General features: G+C 38.1%; 4 protein-coding genes across 4 annotated transcripts; 3 read left to right on the top strand and 1 right to left on the bottom strand.

Moving 5' to 3' along the window:
- The first annotated feature begins 317 nt into the window (after window positions 1–317).
- On the top strand, window positions 318–2,836 carry LOC111788985 (indole-3-acetate O-methyltransferase 1). The gene is made up of 4 exons (XM_023669594.2): window positions 318–491; window positions 774–1,190; window positions 1,496–1,771; window positions 2,280–2,836. The coding sequence occupies exons 1-4, from the start codon at window positions 381–383 to the stop codon at window positions 2,631–2,633; spliced, it is 1,158 nt and encodes a 385-aa protein (XP_023525362.1). The 5' UTR covers window positions 318–380; the 3' UTR covers window positions 2,634–2,836.
- Window positions 2,837–4,067: 1,231 nt separating this feature from the next.
- Window positions 4,068–6,614, top strand: LOC111787619 (uncharacterized). Its single transcript, XM_023667636.2, has 3 exons — window positions 4,068–4,466; window positions 4,799–4,957; window positions 6,231–6,614. The coding sequence occupies exons 1-3, from the start codon at window positions 4,188–4,190 to the stop codon at window positions 6,336–6,338; spliced, it is 546 nt and encodes a 181-aa protein (XP_023523404.2). The 5' UTR covers window positions 4,068–4,187; the 3' UTR covers window positions 6,339–6,614.
- Window positions 6,615–13,204: 6,590 nt separating this feature from the next.
- Window positions 13,205–16,362, top strand: LOC111788978 (GDSL esterase/lipase At4g26790). Its single transcript, XM_023669586.2, has 3 exons — window positions 13,205–13,684; window positions 14,119–14,614; window positions 16,127–16,362. The coding sequence occupies exons 1-3, from the start codon at window positions 13,313–13,315 to the stop codon at window positions 16,324–16,326; spliced, it is 1,068 nt and encodes a 355-aa protein (XP_023525354.1). The 5' UTR covers window positions 13,205–13,312; the 3' UTR covers window positions 16,327–16,362.
- Window positions 16,363–17,533: 1,171 nt separating this feature from the next.
- LOC111787544 (uncharacterized) lies at window positions 17,534–20,198 on the bottom strand. Its single transcript, XM_023667542.2, has 4 exons — window positions 19,423–20,198; window positions 18,425–18,871; window positions 18,008–18,332; window positions 17,534–17,915 (listed from the first exon to the last, which is right to left on the bottom strand). Exons 1-4 carry the CDS (start codon window positions 19,828–19,830, stop codon window positions 17,779–17,781), a joined length of 1,317 nt encoding a protein of 438 aa, XP_023523310.2. The 5' UTR covers window positions 19,831–20,198; the 3' UTR covers window positions 17,534–17,778.
- Between the last annotated feature and the right edge of the window lie 1,705 nt (window positions 20,199–21,903).

Here is a 21,903-nt window from a genome sequence, read left to right as displayed (position 1 = left end):
TTAATATAATTAAATTTTATTTGCATAATAATTATGTTTCTAGTCCCTAATCTTTGTGATATTTTGATTCTATACTTTAAAATAATAAAATATTAAATTACTCCCTAATCCTATTGAGTTTACGGTTAATAACAAAATCCGGCGGAAATCTAGGACTTTTTTCTTTTATGCATGTGAGCCCCAATATTTTTATATATTTGTATTTTCTGCCCATTAAATTCACCTTTTTTTTTTTTTAATTTTTTTTTATTACTATAATTTATTTATTTTTTTTAGCCCTTTTGTTCTTTATAAATATCCAACTCTCTTAAGCCAACCACTTACTCATAACTCAAGCCCCCCTTCCCTCCAAGCTTAGAGATCAAGCTTAAGCCCTTCCCATGGCTCCCAAGGGCGATAACGTGGTCGTTTCGAACATGAAACTCGAGCGAATGTTGAGCATGAAAGGCGGCAAAGGCGAAGGAAGCTATGCCGACAATTCTCAAGCTCAGGTACAGACCTTTTTTTTAGCTCGAGTTTAGTTACTAGTTAAGTTTGTTTTCATCAAAACATATAAACGTTCGTTCTCAATTATTATAACTCTATATTAGCGATTCTCAACTGGGTTTGTAATATAAAATTAATAACCCGACTTAATTTGACTATTCTGGGTTTTTAGCTCGAGTTGAGTTACTAAAAACATATGGTCTCAAGTGGGTAACTTAATTTGGCTGTTCTGGATTTTTAGCTCGAGTTGAGTTACTGAAAACATATGGTCGTTGGGTTTGTAACAGGCTCAACATGCTAGATCGATGCTTCATCTTCTTAAGGAAACATTGGACGGAGTTCATTTGAGCTCGATGGATGTTCCGTTCGTGGTGGTCGATCTCGGCTGCAGCTGTGGTAGTAACACCATTTACATTGTGGACGTAATCATCAAGCATATTATAAAGCGGTTCGAGGCTTTGGCCGTCGACCCGCCGGAATTCACAGCGTTTTTCTCCGATCTCCCTGGAAATGACTTCAATACCCTCTTCCAGCTACTCCCGCCGTTAGCCTCCTACGGCAGCAGCATGGAGGAGTGTCTGGCAGCTGACAACCACCGTTCCTACTTTGCCGCCGGCGTTCCTGGCTCCTTCTACCGCCGTCTGTTTCCGGCAAGGTCCATCGACGTGTTTCACTCCGCCTTTTCGTTGCATTGGCTCTCTCAGGTTTGTCATAATATTTGCGTGCTTTTTAAGTTCCATAATTTTCGTTTAAATATTATTATTATTATTATTTATTTTTGGTATTTGCATGGCATTAAAAAATGAAATTTTTTATTTTTTTATTTTTGGTGAAATTTAATTTTTATTCAAAATTTTTCAAATTTTTAATTATTTAATAAAAAAAATAAAATCAGCTTTTAACCCAAAAGGAAAAAAAAAACATTTAAAACTCTATAATAAATATTTAGAAATTAAAATCGAATATATTTTAATTTGATTGGAACATGTGGGTCCCACCGACACCACAGGTACCGGAGAGCGTGGTAGATGCGAGATCGACGGCGTACAACAGAGGGAGGGTGTTCATCCACGGCGCAAATGAGGCGGCGGCGGCCGCATACCGGAAGCAGTTTCAGACGGACCTTGCCGGATTCCTCCAAGCCAGAGCCCAGGAGCTGAAGAGGAGTGGGTCCATGTTCCTTGTCTGCTTGGGTCGTACCTCACTGGACCCCACCGACCAAGGTGGGGCCGGCCTCCTCTTTGGGACCCACTTTCAAGATGCTTGGGATGATCTCGTCCAAGAGGTACCAAATTGCAATTATTGAAATTATATGGATGGAATTTAATATATATCTAAATTATAAGGACTAAATTAAAATTTGTGGTAGGGGCCAAAAAGAAATCCCGACAAAATAATCACAGCCGTTGATATTTTTGTTTCATACGGAACTATCTTACGTAAAAATGCAGCTGAATAATTCCCCCACCACCTGTTTTATATCTCTCCTTTACCAGACCAAAAAGCAAAAATCACTTTATTTCAAAAGATAATGATTCAGTGCTGCCGGTCTCACTGAACCCCTTTTTTTTTTAATACTTTTATGATGAACATCTATCGGTCATGATTAAACCCCATCATTTCTACTCGTCTGATGTCCCCTCCGACAACTCCATCCATCCGTCCACTTGTCGGAAGGAGAATGATTGTGTTCCCCGACAATATTGTGTTATTATTGTTTCATGGAATTGCATGCATTATCCACATTTTCCTCTTTTTAATTTAAATATAATTTAATTAATTTTGGTATTCAGGGACTAATAAGCAATGAAAAACGTGATAGTTTCAACATTCCTGTGTACGCACCGAGCTTGCAAGACTTTAAGGAAGTAGTAGAAGCAGATGGTTCGTTTTCCATAAACAAGCTTGAAGTTTTCAAAGGAGGTAGTCCATTAGTAGTGAACCAGCCCGACGATGCTGCAGAGGTTGGTCGAGCTTTAGCCAACAGTTGTCGAAGTGTCTCTGGTGTTCTTGTTGACGCCCATATTGGTGATCGGCTCGGGGATGAACTCTTCTCTCGAGTCGAACGTAGAGCTACAAACCATGCTAAAGATCTTCTCGAGAAGCTTCAATTCTTTCATATTGTGGCATCGCTTTCCCTTGCATAAAAAAAACACAAAAATTATGGTTTCTTCGCCATTTTCTCTCATTATAACTTTGTTAGTGTGTTGTTTTGAGTCATTTTACTGACTGTGTATTGTTCATCTTGGCTTCTTGGAATCCCGAAAAGAAACATTGTAAAAAGAAGCTAAGTGTGCAGTGTAACCCTTCTCTTAGTTTAAGGCTTATTTGTATGTTCATAAATCTCAAACGTCTCTCTTTGTATGCAATCGAAAGACTTTATAAAACCAAAGTAGTTGTGTATTTATGGATGTACGTTCGATTGAGATCAGTGTCGGGGGCTGACAAGTAAGACCTGTTTCAAGTAGAGGAAGATTAGGGTTGTTTCGAGAGTATTATAACGTTCATATTATGTATTAGATTGAGATCAGTGTCGACTTAATGGCTAGTCGTGTACAGATGTAATCGTATTCTTCTTTCAAATAGCGGAATTCACTAAAATAATTGACAGACCGTAGTTCAACCTTCAAAATGAGCCAAACGCACTCCTGTTTAGTGTGTGATCTTTAGGATTTGAGTCGAGTATTGGATGATGGACAACAACATTGACCTTTGCCTGCTTATTCTTCATGTGTCACTCGAGGCTTATGTTTCTCCTTCTTCGAGGTGGAGCTTTCAGTGGTTGAGCTACAACGACCATCTTCTTCCACTGGCACTCGACGACAACGACTTCCTTGAAACCCTAAAGGCATGGCAACATGGTGAATTTTAAAGGAAAAATCATAGAGAACCAAGCCCCGTTTACCAACAAATCACAACCAATCCGAGAGAGTGTTCTAAGAATCAAATATATTTTCTTCTACGAGGACTTCCTAAACAAAATTACAATCGTAGTTTATCAACCACTAGCAAGACAATGGGATCGGAGAGGAATGAAGCTGCTTCACCGCAAAAGAACAGATTAAATAACATCGTGTATCACACTGCATTGACTGAAACCTAACAGAAAAGAATGACGATCCACAAAGCTTCAATGGCCGAAATCACCTTAGGAAGAACTTTATACTCTAAATCGATAGAGAGAAAATATTTACAGTGAGAATGTGAGAGGAATGGTGAAAACATTAACTCAATTGATCGTAAAAATGGTTAAAATGCACGATCTCGAAGAATGAATCAAAGACCTACTCGTGACTTGATCAACGAAAACTGTTGAATTTTTTATACTAATACAATAAAGTTAAAATGCGATCATTTTTTTTTTAAATTTAAATATATACTCGATTTCTATTAAAAAGATAAAACAAATTAATAAATTCAATATTATTCTATAATAAAAATATAATAGAAGATTGTAGACAAATATTTTAATATATATAAAAAAAATGAATAATTAACTTCCGAATTTATTTTTAAAATTTTAGTTATTAATGTAACACGTGAAATAAATAAAATATATATATATATATATTAAAAAGTAAGCTAACAATTCGGCGGTGGTTGTGTAGTTTAATTGGGAGTACAAAGATTCACCGACGCGGCGACTACGGTGTCAGCGCTGAAGATCACAGCCGAAACAAATCTTTGGGGCTTCAATTTCAATGGAGGGAATTGGATCCAGATTGGGCCGAGTCTCCTCCCGCTACGGTCCGGCCGCTACTGTCTTCAACGGCCCCGTCCGGAAGTGGAAGAAGAAGTGGGTCTTGGCTTCTTCCTCCTCCTCCGGTGTTGCTAATCAGTCCTCTTCTCACTCCCAATCCAATGCTCAGAAGCTTCTTCTCTGCCGCTGGACTCCGATTCCTCCGCCAACTTCCTCGGAAGATGACGGAGCCGCCGCGCCGCCCGATGAGCCGCCCAGACGGAAGTTCCGTTACACTCCTGTAAGTCTGAACAACTATCCGAATTCTTAAGTGAGTTTGCGATTGCGTTTGCGGTTGTTGAATGTGAATTGGTTTTGACCTAGGGAGTGTCGCTGATTTCTGAGGGAAATTAAGTGAGGGTTTTTTGAAGTTCTTAATCAATCTCGTATGTTGTTGATTTTTTAAGAACGATGCAATTCTCGGAACTAGTTTGTAAGAGTAATTTTGATTTCTAGTTACTGAGTAAAGCATTCTCTTCGTTTTTTGAAGTTCTTTACATTGTTGCCTGTTCTTCTAGATTAGAATTTAAGTACGAGCAAATAATTTAGCTGTGTTTTGGCTGTGATGTGCAGATTGCTGTGCTGGAGGAACAGAGAAATGCAGAATTGAGAAGTGTTAAAGATGAAATTAGAACAAAAGAAATGGATCAGTCTGCAGCAAAGACGGCTACTGTGAGCAATGAGGCTCAGGGAGAGCTAAATGTCAATGAGATTTTCAAGGAAGAATCTCAGGTAACTGACTGATTTCACCTTGGTTTGTTTATTGTTTTCTTGTTCTTGTTCTTGCTCTCTGTCAATGGCTGCCTTCTTGGTGATTTCTGATATTGATTGTTGTTCAGTGTTTGGCTGGATTGACTTATTAGATGTCTAGATCTTTTCAACAATTTACTATTCCTTACACATGATTGGAAGATATAGTTCACATAGTAATTGACCAGGCACAAGTATAACATGGCGTTGAGGAATCTTTTATGTTAATTGAAATGGTTACATGCTCATGTTGTTTATCAACAAACAATTAAGAACATGTAACTAGGTGTTTCTTTTTTGGCTTCTCGAGTTTGTAACGGTGAAATCTCATATTCAAGGCAAATGCAGGATGGTCAAATAGTATGATGAGAATAGCTTAGCGCATGGACGATCAAATAGTTGTCTGATGAGAATAGTTGAGCGCATGGACGGTCAAATAGTTGTCTGATGAGAATACTTAGAGCGCATGGACGGTCAAATAGTTGTCTGATGAGAATATTTTGAGCGCATGGACGGTCAAATAGTTGTCTGATGAGAATACTTAGAGCGCATGGACGGTCAAATAGTTGTCTGATGAGAATATTTAGAGCGCATGGACGGTCAAATAGTTGTTTGATGAGAATAGTTAGAGCGCATGGACGGTCAAATAGTTGTCTGATGAGAATATTTAGGGCGCATGGACGGTCAAATAGTTGTTTGATGAGAATATTTAGAGCGCATGGACGGTCAAATAGTTGTTTGATGAGAATAGTTAGAGCGCATGGACGGTCAAATAGTTGTCTGATGAGAATATTTAGGGCGCATGGACGGTCAAATAGTTGTTTGATGAGAATAGTTAGAGCGCATGGACGGTCAAATAGTTGTCAAATAGTTGTCCGATGAGAATAGTTGTGGTGCGCTCAAGCTAGCTCAGATACTCACAAATATACCGAAAGAGAGAAAAAACTCGTATTCAAGGGTCGGTGAAACATGGGTTGGTTGATTGGCACCAACTACATGGAAATATTGTAGGAGAGAAGAATTTTTTGTTACAGAACCAGATTTCTCTTTTTCATTCTGATCTCAGGGAACCTTGAGCAATGAACACCTGGTAGAATCGAAGCTATTCTTTACATACCACCATGGCAGACTCTAGGGATAACTTATCAATTCACATACTCATGAACTATGACATAGTTTTCCAGATTAGCATAATCATAGAAAAGTTGTAGATCCTTCTCAAGAACTTGATGAACCGGACACATTCTCTTCGCAGGAAAAGGGCAAGATTCTAAACAGCCTGCATGATGTAGGCAAGAACAATTTAGATTTGGCGTTGTGCTTGAACGGTCAGAACCAAGATTCTGCTGGTAAGAGCTCTTAGTATCTGCGAACAAGACCGAGCTCGAGCTGGCTTTGTCGTATGGGAATGGTATAGCAGAAATTAGTCTGTAATGTGATAGTATCTCATCCAATGGTTAACTTGGAAGCACATTATATTGTAGTTAGTGTTTGTATATGATTTAGGGCTAATGGGGGATGGATCAGTATATAATCTGGAAGAACCTTTTGGGAGTTTGTTTGTGGAAAGTGTATTTATTCTTCCTGAATAATGTGCAATCAGAATGCTGTAGGAAGAACAAATTGTGTTCTTTTTGTTCTTCGTTCTGTTGTTTAGAAACATAAACTTGAGCTCCATAGCAGTATTATGTCTTCAGACATCATTTGCCGAGTTATTTTCCAATGCTCGAGTTGTTGTGCGCCGAAAGCGGAACAAATGTACTCACAACACCAAAGTTATTCAAGACATACAATATGACACTCAAAACTTGATGATTTCAACAGCAGAAAGAATGGCATTATATAGCCTTCTGTTAAACCTAAAGATAAACTAACAAGCCAAAAAAAGACCTTGAGAATAGGTCTTGGTCCTAGAGAATAGGGCTTATGACAGTGTTCAACAATCTCCACCTTGTCATAAGATCTCCAAGTTGATAGCTAATTTGGTTGCTACCATGTCAACACACTACTCCCTTCCGACGTTGATGAAATCTAAACAATGCCAGAACTTTTCACGAGTGATAACCTTTGTCAACATATCAGCAGGGTTATCAGCTGTTCCAATTTTTAATAACCGAATATCCCCTTTGCTAATAATTTCTCGAATAAAGTGAAAACGGACATCAATGTGTTTTGTACGAGCATGATGGACTTGATTTTTTGACAAGCAAATAGCGCTCTGGCTATCACAAAATACATCTATATGTTCCTGCAAAATACCCAAGTCATTGATCAAACCATGCATCCAAATAGCTTCTTTAAAAGCTTCTGTTACTGCCATATACTCTGCTTCAGTGGTAGACAATGCAACAGTAGACTGCAATGTTGAACGCCAACAAACAGGTCCACCAGCCATAGTAAATAAATAACCCGTAGTAGATCGTCGCTTATCCAAATCACCAGCATAATCAGAATCCACATAACCAGCTACACGATTGTCAAGCTTAAACATTTCTTGTTTTTGAAACTTAATACCAACATCAATAGTGCCAAGAATGTACCTAAGAATCCATTTTACAGCCTGCCAATGCTCTTTACCAGGATTATGCATATAACGACTCACCATGCTTACTGCGTGTGAAAGATCAGGTCGAGTACACACCATAGCATACATCAACGCACCAACAGCATTTGTATAAGGAATGTTCTCCATATACCTTTTGTCATCATCAGAACTTGGACACATGGAAGCACTAAGCTTGAAATGAGGAGCAAGTGGAGTACTAACGGGTTTGGTTGAATTATTCAAACTAAATCTTGACAATACCTTGCGTAGATATTGAGACTGAGTCAACCAGACTGTACCTTTTTTCCGATCTCGCTCTATCTCCATTCCAAGTATTTTCTTTGCATTGCCTAAGTCTTTCATTTCAAATGTTTTAGAAAGCTCATCTTTGAGCTTATCAATCTCCATCTGTCTCTTTGAAGCAATTAACATATCATCAACATATAAGAGCAAATAGATAAACGATCCATCATCGAGACACCGATAATACACACAATGGTCAAATTGACTATGAGTATACATATGCTCTACCATGAAATGATCAAACCTTTTATACCATTGGCGAGGGGATTGCTTCAGCCCATACAAAGATTTCTTCAATCTGCATACTAAATGTTGTTGTCCAACTACTTGGAAACCAACTGGTTGCGCCATATATATTTCTTCTTCCAAATCTCCATGCAAAAAAGCAGTTTTTACATCAAGTTGTGCAAGCTCAAGATTAAATTGAGCAACCAAAGCCAACAAAATTCGAATGGAAGAATGTTTTACCACAGGTGAGAAAATTTCATTGTAATCAATACCTTCCTTTTGTGCGTAACCTTTAGCCACAAGTCGAGCCTTATAACGTATACCAGAAGAGTCTTCCTTTTTTGCAAAAACCCATTTACAACCAATTTCCTTCTTACCTTTTGGAAGTGGTACCAAATCCCAAGTTTGATTTATCTCCAATGATGCTATCTCCTGATTCACAGCCTCTTGCCAGTGTAAGCTATCCGGGCTCTGAATAGCATCTTTGTAGCTGTTAGGAACTCCATCAATCAAAGAGAAAGCATATGCTATCGTATCATCAAACCTTGCAGGTTTTCGAATTACCCTTCGTGGTCTATTCTTGGCGATTGACTCAGGTTCCTCCACTCTTTCATTCACAAGGCTTTGCTCCTCAAGACTTTGCTCTTTTTGTTCTAAGACATCAAAGTTATTATTTACCTGATCAATAGGTTCTTCGGTAGGAGCAACCACATCAGGAGAGAACACCACCTTCTCCACCTGCTTCAATGCCTCGTCATTATTTTCAATTTTCTGCAAAAACATTCCAGACTCATCGAATGTCACATCTCGACTATTAACAATTTTACTTGTTTCTGGACACCATAACCTATAGCCCTTCACACCTTTGCTAAAGCCCATAAACTTGGCTTTTTTTGCTCTAGGATCCAGTTTTGAGTTTGTCACATGATAATAAGCAGGACACCCAAACACATGCAATTTATCATAATCACTAACAGGACTACCTGACCATACCTCAAGCGGAGTTCTCCCACCGTTTCCAGAAACAGGTAAACGATTCACCAAGTGAACTGCATAACTGAGAGCCTCAGCCCAAAATGCCTTACTCAATCCTGCTTGAGACAATATGCATCGAACCTTCTCTATTAATGTCTGGTTCATTCTCTCAGCAACTCCATTTTGTTGTGGCTTACCAGGAACAGTGAAGTGTCGAACGATCCCTTCATCTCGGCATACTTTAAGGAATGGATCATAAGTATATTCTCCCCCGTTGTCTGATCTCAGCTTTTTGATTTTCCTATCCGTCTGATTCTCTACCATTTTCTTCCACTCTAGGAAGATTTGGAGAACCTCGTTTTTGTGCCTCATGGGATACATCCAAACTCTCTTCGAGTAGTCATCAATAAAGGTGACAAACCACCTCTTTCCTCCCAATGAGACATTCTTTGTGGGACCCCATACATCGGTGTGAACATAATCCAAAATACCCTTTGTTTGGTGTATAGCTGTACCAAACTTCACATTTTTTTGTTTACCAAATATACAATGTTCACAGAAATCAATTTTTCCAGTTGTGGCACCCTTAAGGACTCCTTGGTTCACCAATGTCTGAAGCGCCTTCTCACCAGCATGCCCGAGTCGCATGTGCCATAATTTCGATATGTCTTGTTCTTTCGAACTTGCCATAGCAGCATGCCCAATTATTGTGGTTCCGTTGAGGTAGTATATGCTACCTCTTCTAGTTCCTGTAATTGCCACCAAAGCTCCACGAGCTACTTTCAAATTCCCTCCTTCCAAAATGATGCGATAACCACTCGCATCCAAAACGCCAAGTGAAATCAAGTTTTTCTTCAAGTCAGGAACATACCTCACATCTTTGAGTTTTCGTATAACCCCATCAAACATCTTGATTTGTACTGAGCCGATTCCCATTATCTTGCAAGTACTATCATTACCCATATAGACAACTCCACCATTGAACTTTTTGAAGTCCAAAAACATCTCTTTGTTGGGACACATATGATAGGAGCACCCAGAATCAAGAATCCATTCCATGGTTTGGCTGGCTGATAGGGAGATTGTCAAGGCATCATCAGTGTCGTCATCTTTAACCACATTGGACTTCGACCCCTTCTCTTTTAAGATCGAACAATCTTTTTTCCAATGGCCTTTCTGTCGACAATATGCACACTCATTTTTATCAAGTTTTCTCCAATTATCAGATCTACCTCTCGACTTTAATCGAGACTCTCCACATTCGTTCCTTTTCCAAGTAGAAGTTCTTCCATGAGCAGTGAGAACATTTGAGCTGGAGTTTTGATACGTCTCCTTTTCCTTCTTTCGCATCTCATTGTTTATTAAGGCATTTGAAACATCTTCAAAATCAATATTAGTGATTCCATGTAGTAGGGTTGTTACTAAAAACTCGTAGGATTCCGGCAAAGAGTTTAATAACAACAACGCCTTGTCCTCGTCATCAATCTTAACATCAAGATTGAGCAAATCAGTGATGATTTTGTTAAAATCATCCAAATGCTCAGCCATTGAGATACCTTCCTTGTAGTCAAAACGGAAGAGTTTCTTCTTCAAATAGAGTTTATTTTCCATACTCTTCTTCATATATTTCGCTTCAAGCTTGTCCCATAATTCTTTCGCCATGGTAACCTTCATAAATGGATATTTCTGATCCTTGCCAAGACAGGATCGAATAATTCCACAGGCTTGCCGATTTAATTTTGTCCATTCTGCTTCTGTCATGTCTTCAGGCATCTCCTCTTGGAGAGAAACATCGAGGTCTTGCATGACCAGCAAATCGCTAACTTCGCCTCGCCAAACACCAAAATTATTGGTTCCATCAAATTTTTCTACTTCGAGATTGGAACTCCACACTCTCGATCCACGTCGTGATGGTTCGGCCATTTGCAATAATTAATCTGGATGTAACTCAAAAACACAATTCTTGAAAACTGATTTTCAAGAGAATAAACACGATTGTGAGCACGTCTAATGGTCGATGAGGCCCAAACTTTCACAATACCCCCAAATACCACAACAATGCTCTGATACCACTTGTTGTGCGCCGAAAGCGGAACAAATGTACTCACAACACCAAAGTTATTCAAGACATACAATATGACACTCAAAACTTGATGATTTCAACAGCAGAAAGAATGGCATTATATAGCCTTCTGTTAAACCTAAAGATAAACTAACAAGCCAAAAAAAGACCTTGAGAATAGGTCTTGGTCCTAGAGAATAGGGCTTATGACAGTGTTCAACACGAGTCACACCGACCGACTTCGGTTGGCCGAAGAACTCGTATAGCATTATACTTAAGACTGTCATAGAGAACATGAGAAAATCTTATCATCTCAACAACCAATGCAGTGTCTGTACCATACCAAACTGTTATACTGTACTAGTTTAGAAGCAGTATTTGCTAATGTATTAGTCAAAGTTACAAGATCGGTTAGAGTCGGGCAAGTACGAGAAGCTTTCTTTGTCCCCGTTCCTGTTACTAATTTCAATCTCCATCCCCACAAAATTTCTCACTTATTTTTGTGTGGATATGGTCGAGAAATCCGTTTGGGGAAGTTCTCTCTATTTTTGTTTAATTTTATTCTCAACCACAATAACCATTCTTTCAACCGTTTTTTTTTTTCCTGTCTAGATGTATAATTTTAATCTTTAACTTATAAAGAAATTCTAAACATAATATTATTATGCCGCCGATGAGATTCTACCCAAGAATTTGTTCATGTTGATTGAGTCTCTATTACCTATCCACAACTTTAAAACCATATTGAGTCATCTCCGCAGCTTTAAGATTTCAATTGCTCCATGCTTTAACAGTAGTATGTTGTTGCACCCCACCAAAGTTGCCGTTACTTGCTTGTTGATGAGAGGTAGAAGGAAAAGGTTCGGGATGAATTTAGGGACCTTTAGTCTTTTGATTCAAGTAGGAATCTCGAGAGAGCGAAGCATACCTTTTCCCTCATAGTCACGAGTATGTTGATAGTCAAATTATTCAATTTGAGAAATCAAGTCAAAACAAATAATCTTACTCATAAATATTTTTAGAAAAAACACAGATTTCATGATTGAAATTGAAATGCACGTAGCCCAGAGGCGCGTGGGGGAAGAAGGTTTACCTAGCGTAGGGATGCCTACAACATACATCATACATGCCAAGCAAAACGTGAATGCTTGAATACATCCAACGCGCATTTTTCGCGCGTGAAGCAACGTTGCAAAACAACAGCCAAGAAAGGACATTTTTTAATTATTAGGTTTGTTGAAGAGCAAACGTTATCTCATACCTCAAACAAAAATAATTAAATAAAAACATTAATTTTGAAATACGATTTCTTCCCTTTATTTACAAATAATTCTTATTATTTTTATTTCAAATTTTGCATTCCAAAGTCGAAAATTTAGAGACCCAAATAGACCTTTTGAAAGTAAAAGAACGACCAAATTGGATGTTTTTTAAGTAACAAAAGTCAAAACCAACGGGAGTCGAACCAAAATAGACATTTTAAAACATACCCTAATCACAATATAGACCTATACTAACACGAGTCGAGCCAAAATGAATATTTTGAAACATACCCTGATCATAATATAAACTCTATACCAACCTGAGTCAAATCAAAATAGGCATTTTGAAATGTACCTTGATTACAATATAGACCATACACCGACAGAGTCGAATCAAAATAGACATTTTGAAACGTATCTAATCGCAATATAGACCCTATACCGACACGAGTCGAACCAAAACAGATATTTTGAAACGTACCTTGATCACAATATAGACCCTATATCGACACGAGTCGAACCAAAACAGATATTTTGAAACGTACCTTGATCACAATACAGACCCTATACCAACACGAGCCAAACCAAAACAGATATTTTAAAACGTACCCTGATCACAATACAGACCCTATACCAACACGAGCCAAACCAAAACAGATATTTTGAAACGTACCTTGATCACAATACAGACCCTATACCAACACGAGCCAACCAAAACAGATATTTTGAAACGTACCTTGATCACAATACAGACTCTATACCAACACGAGCCAAACCAAAACAGATATTTTGAAACGTACCCTGATCACAATACAGACCCTATACCAACACGAGCCAAACCAAAACAGACATTCTGAAATGTACCCTGATGACAATATAGACACTACACCCGAAATCCAAATCTAAAATACACTTTAAAAAGCCTCCATTTGAAGCAACCCAAGAGATCAAAGCAAAAATTAATGGAAAAAACAGGCTCCTCCTTCATCTTCCTAGCGTTCTTCCTCCTTCAAACACTGACCAAACATGAAGCCACCAAAGTTCCAGCCATCATAGTATTCGGAGATTCCTCTGTAGATTCCGGCAACAACAACCACATCTCCACCGTTCTTAAGAGCAATTTTCCTCCTTATGGCCGTGATTTCGACGGCGGAAAGCCCACCGGAAGATTCTCCAATGGCAAGATCGTTACAGACTTCATCTCTCAAGCTTTTGGAATCAAAGCTACCATCCCAGCCTACTTGGATCCAAGCTTTAATATCACTGATTTCGTCACCGGGGTTTGCTTCGCTTCCGCCGGAACCGGCTATGATAACGCCACTTCTGATATATTTGTAAGTTGATTCTCGTTCTTTCAGAGATGTTCGTGGGTTGAATTGAGTCGGGTTGAGACATTTTTTAGAATCAACCTAATTGTTCAGGTTTTTTCAATTTAAACATCTCAAGAATCAACCTAATACCTAAAATTTTCATTTATTTGAACCGAACTAAATCCAAATACATTCGTAACCCGACTCAAACGGGATTGAATTGATCAAATTTTTCGACCTATTGAACTTTTTGAACACTGGGCTAAGGCTCGATATCGAGCCCGATAACTATTTATAGCAAAAGATGATAGGGAGCCTGATCATCTGGTCAATATTACTCCTTGCATTTTCTCTCTCATATGTCTATGTTCATTTGTCTGTCTCCTATTTCTTTGTGTTCATCTAGATCGAGTGTGTGCATTGTTGTACGATCCTAACACTTGATTCTTCTTGTACAGTCGGTGATCCCTCTATGGAAGCAACTCGAGTACTACAAAGAATACCAAACCAAACTCCGAGACTATCTTGGTGCTTCAAAGGGCAACGCCACCATAGCTAAATCTCTCTATCTCATCAGCTTAGGCACCAATGACTTCCTCGAAAACTACTTCCTTCTTCCTCGGCGATCGTCCAAGTTTTCCGTGGAAGAGTACCAGAGTTTTCTAGTGCGAACGGCTGCGGAGTTTGTGCGGAAGCTATACAAGCTCGGGGCGAGGAAGATGTCGATCGGGGGTCTCCCGCCGATGGGGTGTCTTCCATTGGAGAGGACCTCTAGCGTGGTTTTTGGAGGTGGTGGTGAGTGTGTTGAGAAGTACAATGGAATTGCAAAGGATTTCAATGGGAAGTTGATGGGGTTGGTGGAGATGTTGGAGAAGGAATTGGGTGGGATTCGGATTGTGCTTTCGAATCCATTTGATGTTCTTTCCGACATGATTGATCATCCTAGCTACTATGGTGAGTGTGTTCTTCAAATTCTGTTTGTGGTTTGGTTTTTTTTTCGAAACAAATGATACGATATGATTGACGGTTTTGTTAGGTTAGTGGGACGAGAGCAACTAAAACTAGGCGTGTTCAAAAAATTCTATGACTCGAAAAACTCGATCAAAGAATGGGATGGGTTATCAACATATTTGGATTGAGTTAGTGTAACAGTCTAAGCCCATCGCTAGCAGATATTGTTCTCTTTGGACTTTCTCTTTCGAGCTTCAGCTCAAGGTTTTTAGAACGCGTTTACTAGAGAGAGGTTTTCATACTCTTACGAAGAATGCTTCGTTTTTTCTCCTTAACTGATGTGGGACCCCCTAATCCACCCCTTTCGGGGCTCAGCGTTCTTGCTGGCACACCACCTCATGTCTACCCCCCTTTGAGCTTCAACTTCCTCGTTGGCACATTGCCCGGTATCTGACTCTAATACCAACTTGTAACGGCTCAAGCCTACCGTTATCAAATATGGTTCTCTTTGGGCTTTTCCTTTTGGGCTTCCGCTCAAGGTTTTTTAAAACGTGTCTACTAGAGAGATGTTTTCATACCCTTATAAAAAATGCTTCATTTTCCTCCCTAACTGATTGGGACCCCCTAATCCACCCCTTTCGGACCCAGCGTTCTTGCTGGCACACCACCTCGTGTCTACCCCCCTTTGAGCTTCAACTTCCTCGTTGGCACATTGCCCGGTATCTGACTCTAATACCAACTTGTAACGGCTCAAGCCTACCGTTATCAAATATGGTTCTCTTTGGGCTTTTCCTTTTGGGCTTCCCCTCAAGGTTTTTTAAAATGTGTCTACTACAGAGAGGTTTTCATACCCTTATAAAAAATGCTTCATTTTCCTCCCTAACTGATTTGGGACCCCCTAATCCACCCCTTTCGAGCCCAGCATTCTTGCTGGCACACCACCTCGTGGCTCGTGTCCACCCCCCCTTTGAGACTCAGCCTTCTCGTAGGCATATTGCCCGGTGTCTGGCTCTAATACCAACTTGTAACGGCTCAAGTCCACCGTTAGCAAATATTATCTTCTTTGGGCTTCCCCTCAAGGTTTTTAAAACACGTCTGGTAGAGAGAGGTTTCCATACCCTTATAAAAAAATATTTTGTTCTCCTATCACACCACCTCGTGTCCACCCCCCTTCGGGGCTCGGTCTGGCTCTGATACCAATCTGTAACGGCTCAAACCCACCACTAGCAGATATTGTCCTCTATGGGTTTTCTCTCTCAATGTTTTTAAAACATGTCTACTAGATAGAGGTTTCGACACCCTTATAAAGAATGATTCGTTCTCCTCCCTAACCAACGTGAGATCTCACACAACCCTAACTAAAACAGATAGTTTTTCCTCGAGACAGTCACAATGTAACTAGGCCCGAGGTATAGGTTTAAAAAATCGGAATATCTCGATAACGGTAGCCCTTTTTCTCTCGGTTTTTCATCTGTTTTTATGGAACTTTTGGACCCTTTTTGTTTGTGATGACAGGGTTTAGAAACTCAGCAAAAGCATGCTGTGGAACAGGCAGGTTTGAGATGGGATTCATGTGCTCAAGATTGAGTCCATTTACATGTGATGATGCCAACAAGTACGTGTTTTGGGATGCCTTTCATCCCACACAAAAGGCTCATTCCATTATGGCAAATCATATTGTTAAAACTTATCTATCAATCTTTCTTTCAACATAAAAACTTTAATAAATAAATAAATCCCTTTTCGTTTCACTTTTTTTATTTACGAGTTTACATAAACTATACGATTCGTGTTAAAATAGTAGTAAAATTTACGGGATTGTGCATGATTCGAGTTTACATAAACTATACGATTCGGGTTGATCGCTTGAGTCTATAGGCAGTTCCTCTCAAGGTCGGTCTCGTCTAATCGAAGTCAACTGACTCATGTAAAATATAGGGTGAGCTTTCACCGAACTGATCACTTGAATCTATATGTTGCCTCTCCTATCCGTTTCTCTACGATATGATTTTTTTTTTTCCTTCTGGTTGGATCAAACTTTGAGCAAGTTAGATTGGACTTTTGGAGTTATTTTCAAATTTGAAATTTCAAGTGGGTCGAGTTACATTCCTTAATGAACTGAATAAGGTTCATTGCCCAAACCAACCCAACTCTTTTTCTGGGTTGGATCGGATTGAATGGCTGGAACGGTTGATTTTTTTCTTAATTATTTTAAAAACTCGTATTTATCCATGTTATATAAATATCTAAAATCTCATATCAAACATTCGTAACAACACATCACCAATATTTATTACAATTGTCAAGTGGTCTTTTCCAGAAGTACACGAGTTAGGTCGAAGTTATTTTTACCAACCTAAAATTTTCAAACGGGTCGAGTTAAACTGACAAAAAGAAACTCAACCTGTAAACAAATCACCCTGAACTATTCGGTTTGTCGAGTCATTTAAGCACCCCTACCGCTAATGTCTGGCTAAAAAAAACTTCCAATTTTTGCTCACTCGATAAAATATTTTGATTTTTATTCAATTAATTTTTATCATAAAAGTGCTAATAAAATTTGAAATTCTATGATTATTTTGATTTTTTTTTAGGTCTCATTAGACCCTTAACTGAATTGCTAAACCTGAGTTAAGTTAAGCATGCGTGAGTGTGGTCACTTTATGGGTTTATGTTGGAAATCCTTTTTTACTATTTCTAATATAATATAATATAATAAAATACTTACAATAAAATAAAATAAAAATTTGTTAAAAGATAATTATAACTTGACTTTCAAGATTATTTAACGTATAAGTAATTATACACTTATAAACTAAGTCTAACCAAATTAATTCACCTAATTATTTCACAAGATTATTATTTCATTGTGGGTAAAAGTAAAGAAAAGAGGAAATTGCAAAAAAAAAATTAAAAAAAAAAAAAACAAAAAAACACTAAAATTTTCTATTATTTAACAGAAAATAAACTAGAAAATTAAAAAAAAAAAAAATACAAAGTAAAATGTAAATTATAAGAAAACAATAGGTGGGAGGGGAGAAGGGAACACTAATTAAACAAAGATCGAAGAATACAGCACACAAATACAAGGCAGTGGGAAGTGGGAATTAATTAATTAATTAATTACGATGATAATAATAATAATAATAAAAAGTTGAATTTGGGGTTTAAGAAAAACCGATGGTTTTGCCAAGCAGCCAAAGAACCAAGGATAACTCTATTCCAAAGATGGTGTGGAGTGTAGTCCTATCCAGGGTAAACCCGTATATGGTTATCCCAGCTCTGTTGTTCTCGAAGTACGTCACTGCATATTCACCAACCAAACCAAACCAAACCCATTAATCTATACTTAATTTCTACTTAATTTTCGATTTAGATTAGGAATTTTGGGATTACCTAAGGCCTGTCTCTTTTGGAATGAGATGGTGCTGTACGCGTAGGCTGGGATCAACTTGGTGTTGTCCAGTTCATCTTCTTCGTCGCAACCTTCCTCCCCCTCTGATTCCTCATCGCCGCGCGGTGTCACCGGAAACATAAGGTTTCCGTCGGCGGAAGCGGCGGCAGCCATGGGGGTCTCCCCGTCTGTCACGTCGAAAGAATCCAACGTCGCACATACGTGCCACTTGGCAGCAAGCGCCGTCACTGACTGCGCTTTGTGGGTGATTTTTGTGGCGCTCCGTAGTAGTATCATCAGACTTGTCAGTAGCGTCATCGAGCATAACTGCACCCATTTTCATACTTATTTTTAATTCAATCTAAAATTAATTGCAATCAAACAGATATTCTCCAATTTCGGGGTTTGATTTCACGTACCGCAAGTTCGCCGGCGATGTAGATGTTGAGGGAGGAGGACTTGGTAGTCATGAGTAGAGAAGTGAACTGGCTGCCGGTGACGAGGATCAACGACCACAATATGAAGGCGCGGTACCGGTGGCTGATGATTCTCAAGTGCCGTCTGATTCTCAAATGCTCGGAAAGGACCGACCCCACGTCGGAGTCTACCTGGAACACGGTGGCGAAGTCCTGCAGCCGTAGGATCTGGAGGTCGCAGATCAGACGGAAGAGGATGCACACTAGGAAGATCACTGTGGTTCTGTACAGCCACGACAGCAGCTCCATGGAGCACGCTACTGCGTCGCTCACTATAACGTTCCCCAGGAATGGGATTTGCGACGCGCCTGACGCGTACCACCAGATTTTGTACGCGCTCTCCGCTGCGAAGCATGGGACCACAAATGCTGATAGTACTCTCAGTGATCTCTGCAATAAATAAATAAAAATAAAAATAAATTAAATTAAATTAAATCGTCCTTTTCGTTTTCTTTTTGTTTAAAGTTAATTTCTAAGCATTATTTGTCCCTAAAAATAATTTTTTAAATTGTTCTTTAATTAAAAAAAAAAAAAAAAAAAAAAGAAAGAGGATATTATTTCTAAAAATAGAATTTGAAAAAATAAAACAAATTCGGAGAAGTTCATATTAAAATGAGTCTAAACGCTGAATGAGTTCTTACCATAAACAGAAAAATACCGCAATCAAAGGCAAAAAATTCCAAAGAAGTTGACAGGCAATTGAATGGACAGAAAACCGAATTAAACCAGCAGATTTGTCCAAAAGCCAGATATTAATCCCTAAATCTTTCACAAATTCAAGCTCTCTTTTAACTTCCATGGAAATTTCTCTAACGATTTACCTTGAATTCAAATTCAAGAACAAAAACGATTGAACAATCAAGGAATCAGAATCCAGATCCAATCAGTGGAATGCGAAGAAAGAGATAGATAGATGAATTTCGAGTTGGAATACAACTTACATTGAACTTGTTGGTGTATCCTCTTCTCACAGTTTCGCTTTCATCGCAGAGCCTATCGAAGAACAAGAATCTCCTAAGTCCGTACCTCCTGATGAAATTCGAAAGGCAGAGGAAGGAAACCGTCGCCACACTGCTAAGCGACAATTGAACGACGCGATCGAACGGCCTGGCGTGATGGCTATCACAGGAAGAACAGGCGAGATGGAAATGCGACATCGCTGGAACGACGATAGCGAAGAGGAAGAACACCGACCACGACAATCCAGCGCTCCAAATGTCCGATTGATCCACGCACATCCATCGCAAATACGATCTGAAGCTATGCAATTCGTCCTGAGCGTGAGAGGCTGAGCGATTGAACACCTTCGCCTTTCTGCTAATCAACGCCTCTCTGCTGGTGTCGCCCATGGCGATTGCGAGCGAAACTCAGGATTGTTGATTGTTCCTCCCTCCTCTGCTTGATTTCTTCGCTTTTTGTACAAATTGATAGGGACGAACAGGATTCCGATTGTGGATTGCTTGATTGAAGATGATGATAAGGAAATTGGAATTTCTTTCACTTCACCTTTTATAGGTTTGATTTGTTGAAGGTTGAACGAGAAGGGATTTGCAGAGAAGAACGAAAAAACTTCGCAACAATTGGGTTTAGGGGTTTTTTATTTTTATTTTATTTTTATTTTATTTTCATTTTCATTTTCATTTTTATTTTCTTAAAAGATACAAATGGAGGAGCGTATGTGGACAACATAAACAAGTGAAGAATCACAGCCAAGAAAATGACACGTGGCGATGCTTAATTCATTGCTTTTATTTATTTATTTATTTATTTATTTATTTTCAAAGTCTTCTAGATTATTTGAAAATAATGAAATTTATTAAAATTTCATCTTATAACCTAATCAAATTAATAACTTATTATTAAATTTATGCTCGATTTATGGTTATGTGTCGAATCTATTACGGAGGATTAAAAAAAAACATTTTAAATAATTCATCCACTCATAGCTAGCTAATATATTCTCGTCTGTCACATCTTGTCAAAAGAATTTTTTAAATTTAACCCTTTTATATATATATAAATGTTATTTAAAATATAATATGCTCGGGCGATCTCTTGAAAATTTTCCTAAATCTTAATCAAAATTTTGGGCCTCGAACGTTAATATAATTATTTATTTATTTATTTATTTATATGAGATTAAATATTTGAGTCGAGAGGATTAGAATAACATGATATGATATAATATAATGTGACATAATTGGGAGAGTAATTTTTTAAAGCTTGGACTTCCACATGGGCATGTTTGGTTTATATAAGAGAATTTCAAGTTAAACAAGCAATAATATTAAATTATATAATGATAGACAGTTGGCATAGATAACCAATTAAAATACACCACGTGGGATGCCTGAGATCGACCGATCCAGCGACAGGGGCTTGTTTGATGGTCAATGAACAGTTTTGTTGACTTTTAGTGATAACGTGGGTGATTTTTATTGGTTCCGTTCTCTCTTTTGTCTTTTTATGGTTTTTTTTAATAATTATGAAGTAATTAAATTACAATTTTTTATTAAATCTACACGCTTTAACATGATGGAGTTAGTATTTCTCGCTTATAAACCCATGATCATTCCCTAAATTAGCCGATGTGGGACTTCCATCATCCAACAAACATAATTCCGGTTGGGTCGTGTTAGTTTTTTTCTTGGGTTGTGTTGAACTATTCAAAAATCGAAAATTCGAGTTTGTTCACCGGTTGACATTTTTTAGTCATGTTAACCTAACCCACTCGAAAATAGGGTTATAACACAACTCAACACAACTCAATCCAACCAGACCCTACTTGCTTTACCAGATTTTACTTAATAACGTAAAATAAATAAAGTTTTTATAAATGATTAAAAAAAAAACACCTCGACAACCCTACCCAACTCAAAAATAGACGGTTAGTTTGAGTTGAGTTGTGAAATCTATTCAGGTTGTTGAAATTTCACGTTCGTACAAAAGATTTCCTTAACTCAATCCAACTTAACCCGTGTACACGCCGTGTAAAATATTGTTTAGGAGAATAATAAAAGAAAATTTGTAAAAAAAAGAAAAGGGAATAATGAAAAGATAATACAATAATGTAAAAATATATCTTATATTATACAATTCCCTCCCTTTATTGATGGGATTAATTGGGAATAAATAATAAAATAATAATAATAATAATAATAATATAATTGTAATTAAGAGACATAATTAATAGACTAAGATAGCTTCACATGCACTCCAACACAAACATCCTTGTTTAGTTGTCTGGTTTAAGGTTAAATATGAAAATAATTTAAGTTTAAATATTTTAAAAAATATATTTTAATTTAAAAATGGTTTATAGGATTCATTTTCAAAAATAAAAAACCAAAAATTCCGATCGTGAACGAATATTGCTTAAATTTTTCATTTTGAATGTTACGCGTTTTACACATTTTTGGCCT

This window comes from Cucurbita pepo, chromosome 2, assembly GCF_057944985.1.
Source record: "Cucurbita pepo subsp. pepo isolate OVF chromosome 2, ASM5794498v1, whole genome shotgun sequence".
Lineage (NCBI taxonomy): Eukaryota > Viridiplantae > Streptophyta > Magnoliopsida > Cucurbitales > Cucurbitaceae > Cucurbita > Cucurbita pepo.
The sequence above is the reverse complement of the archived record's forward strand: the minus strand, read 5'-3'. Positions and strand labels throughout refer to the sequence as shown.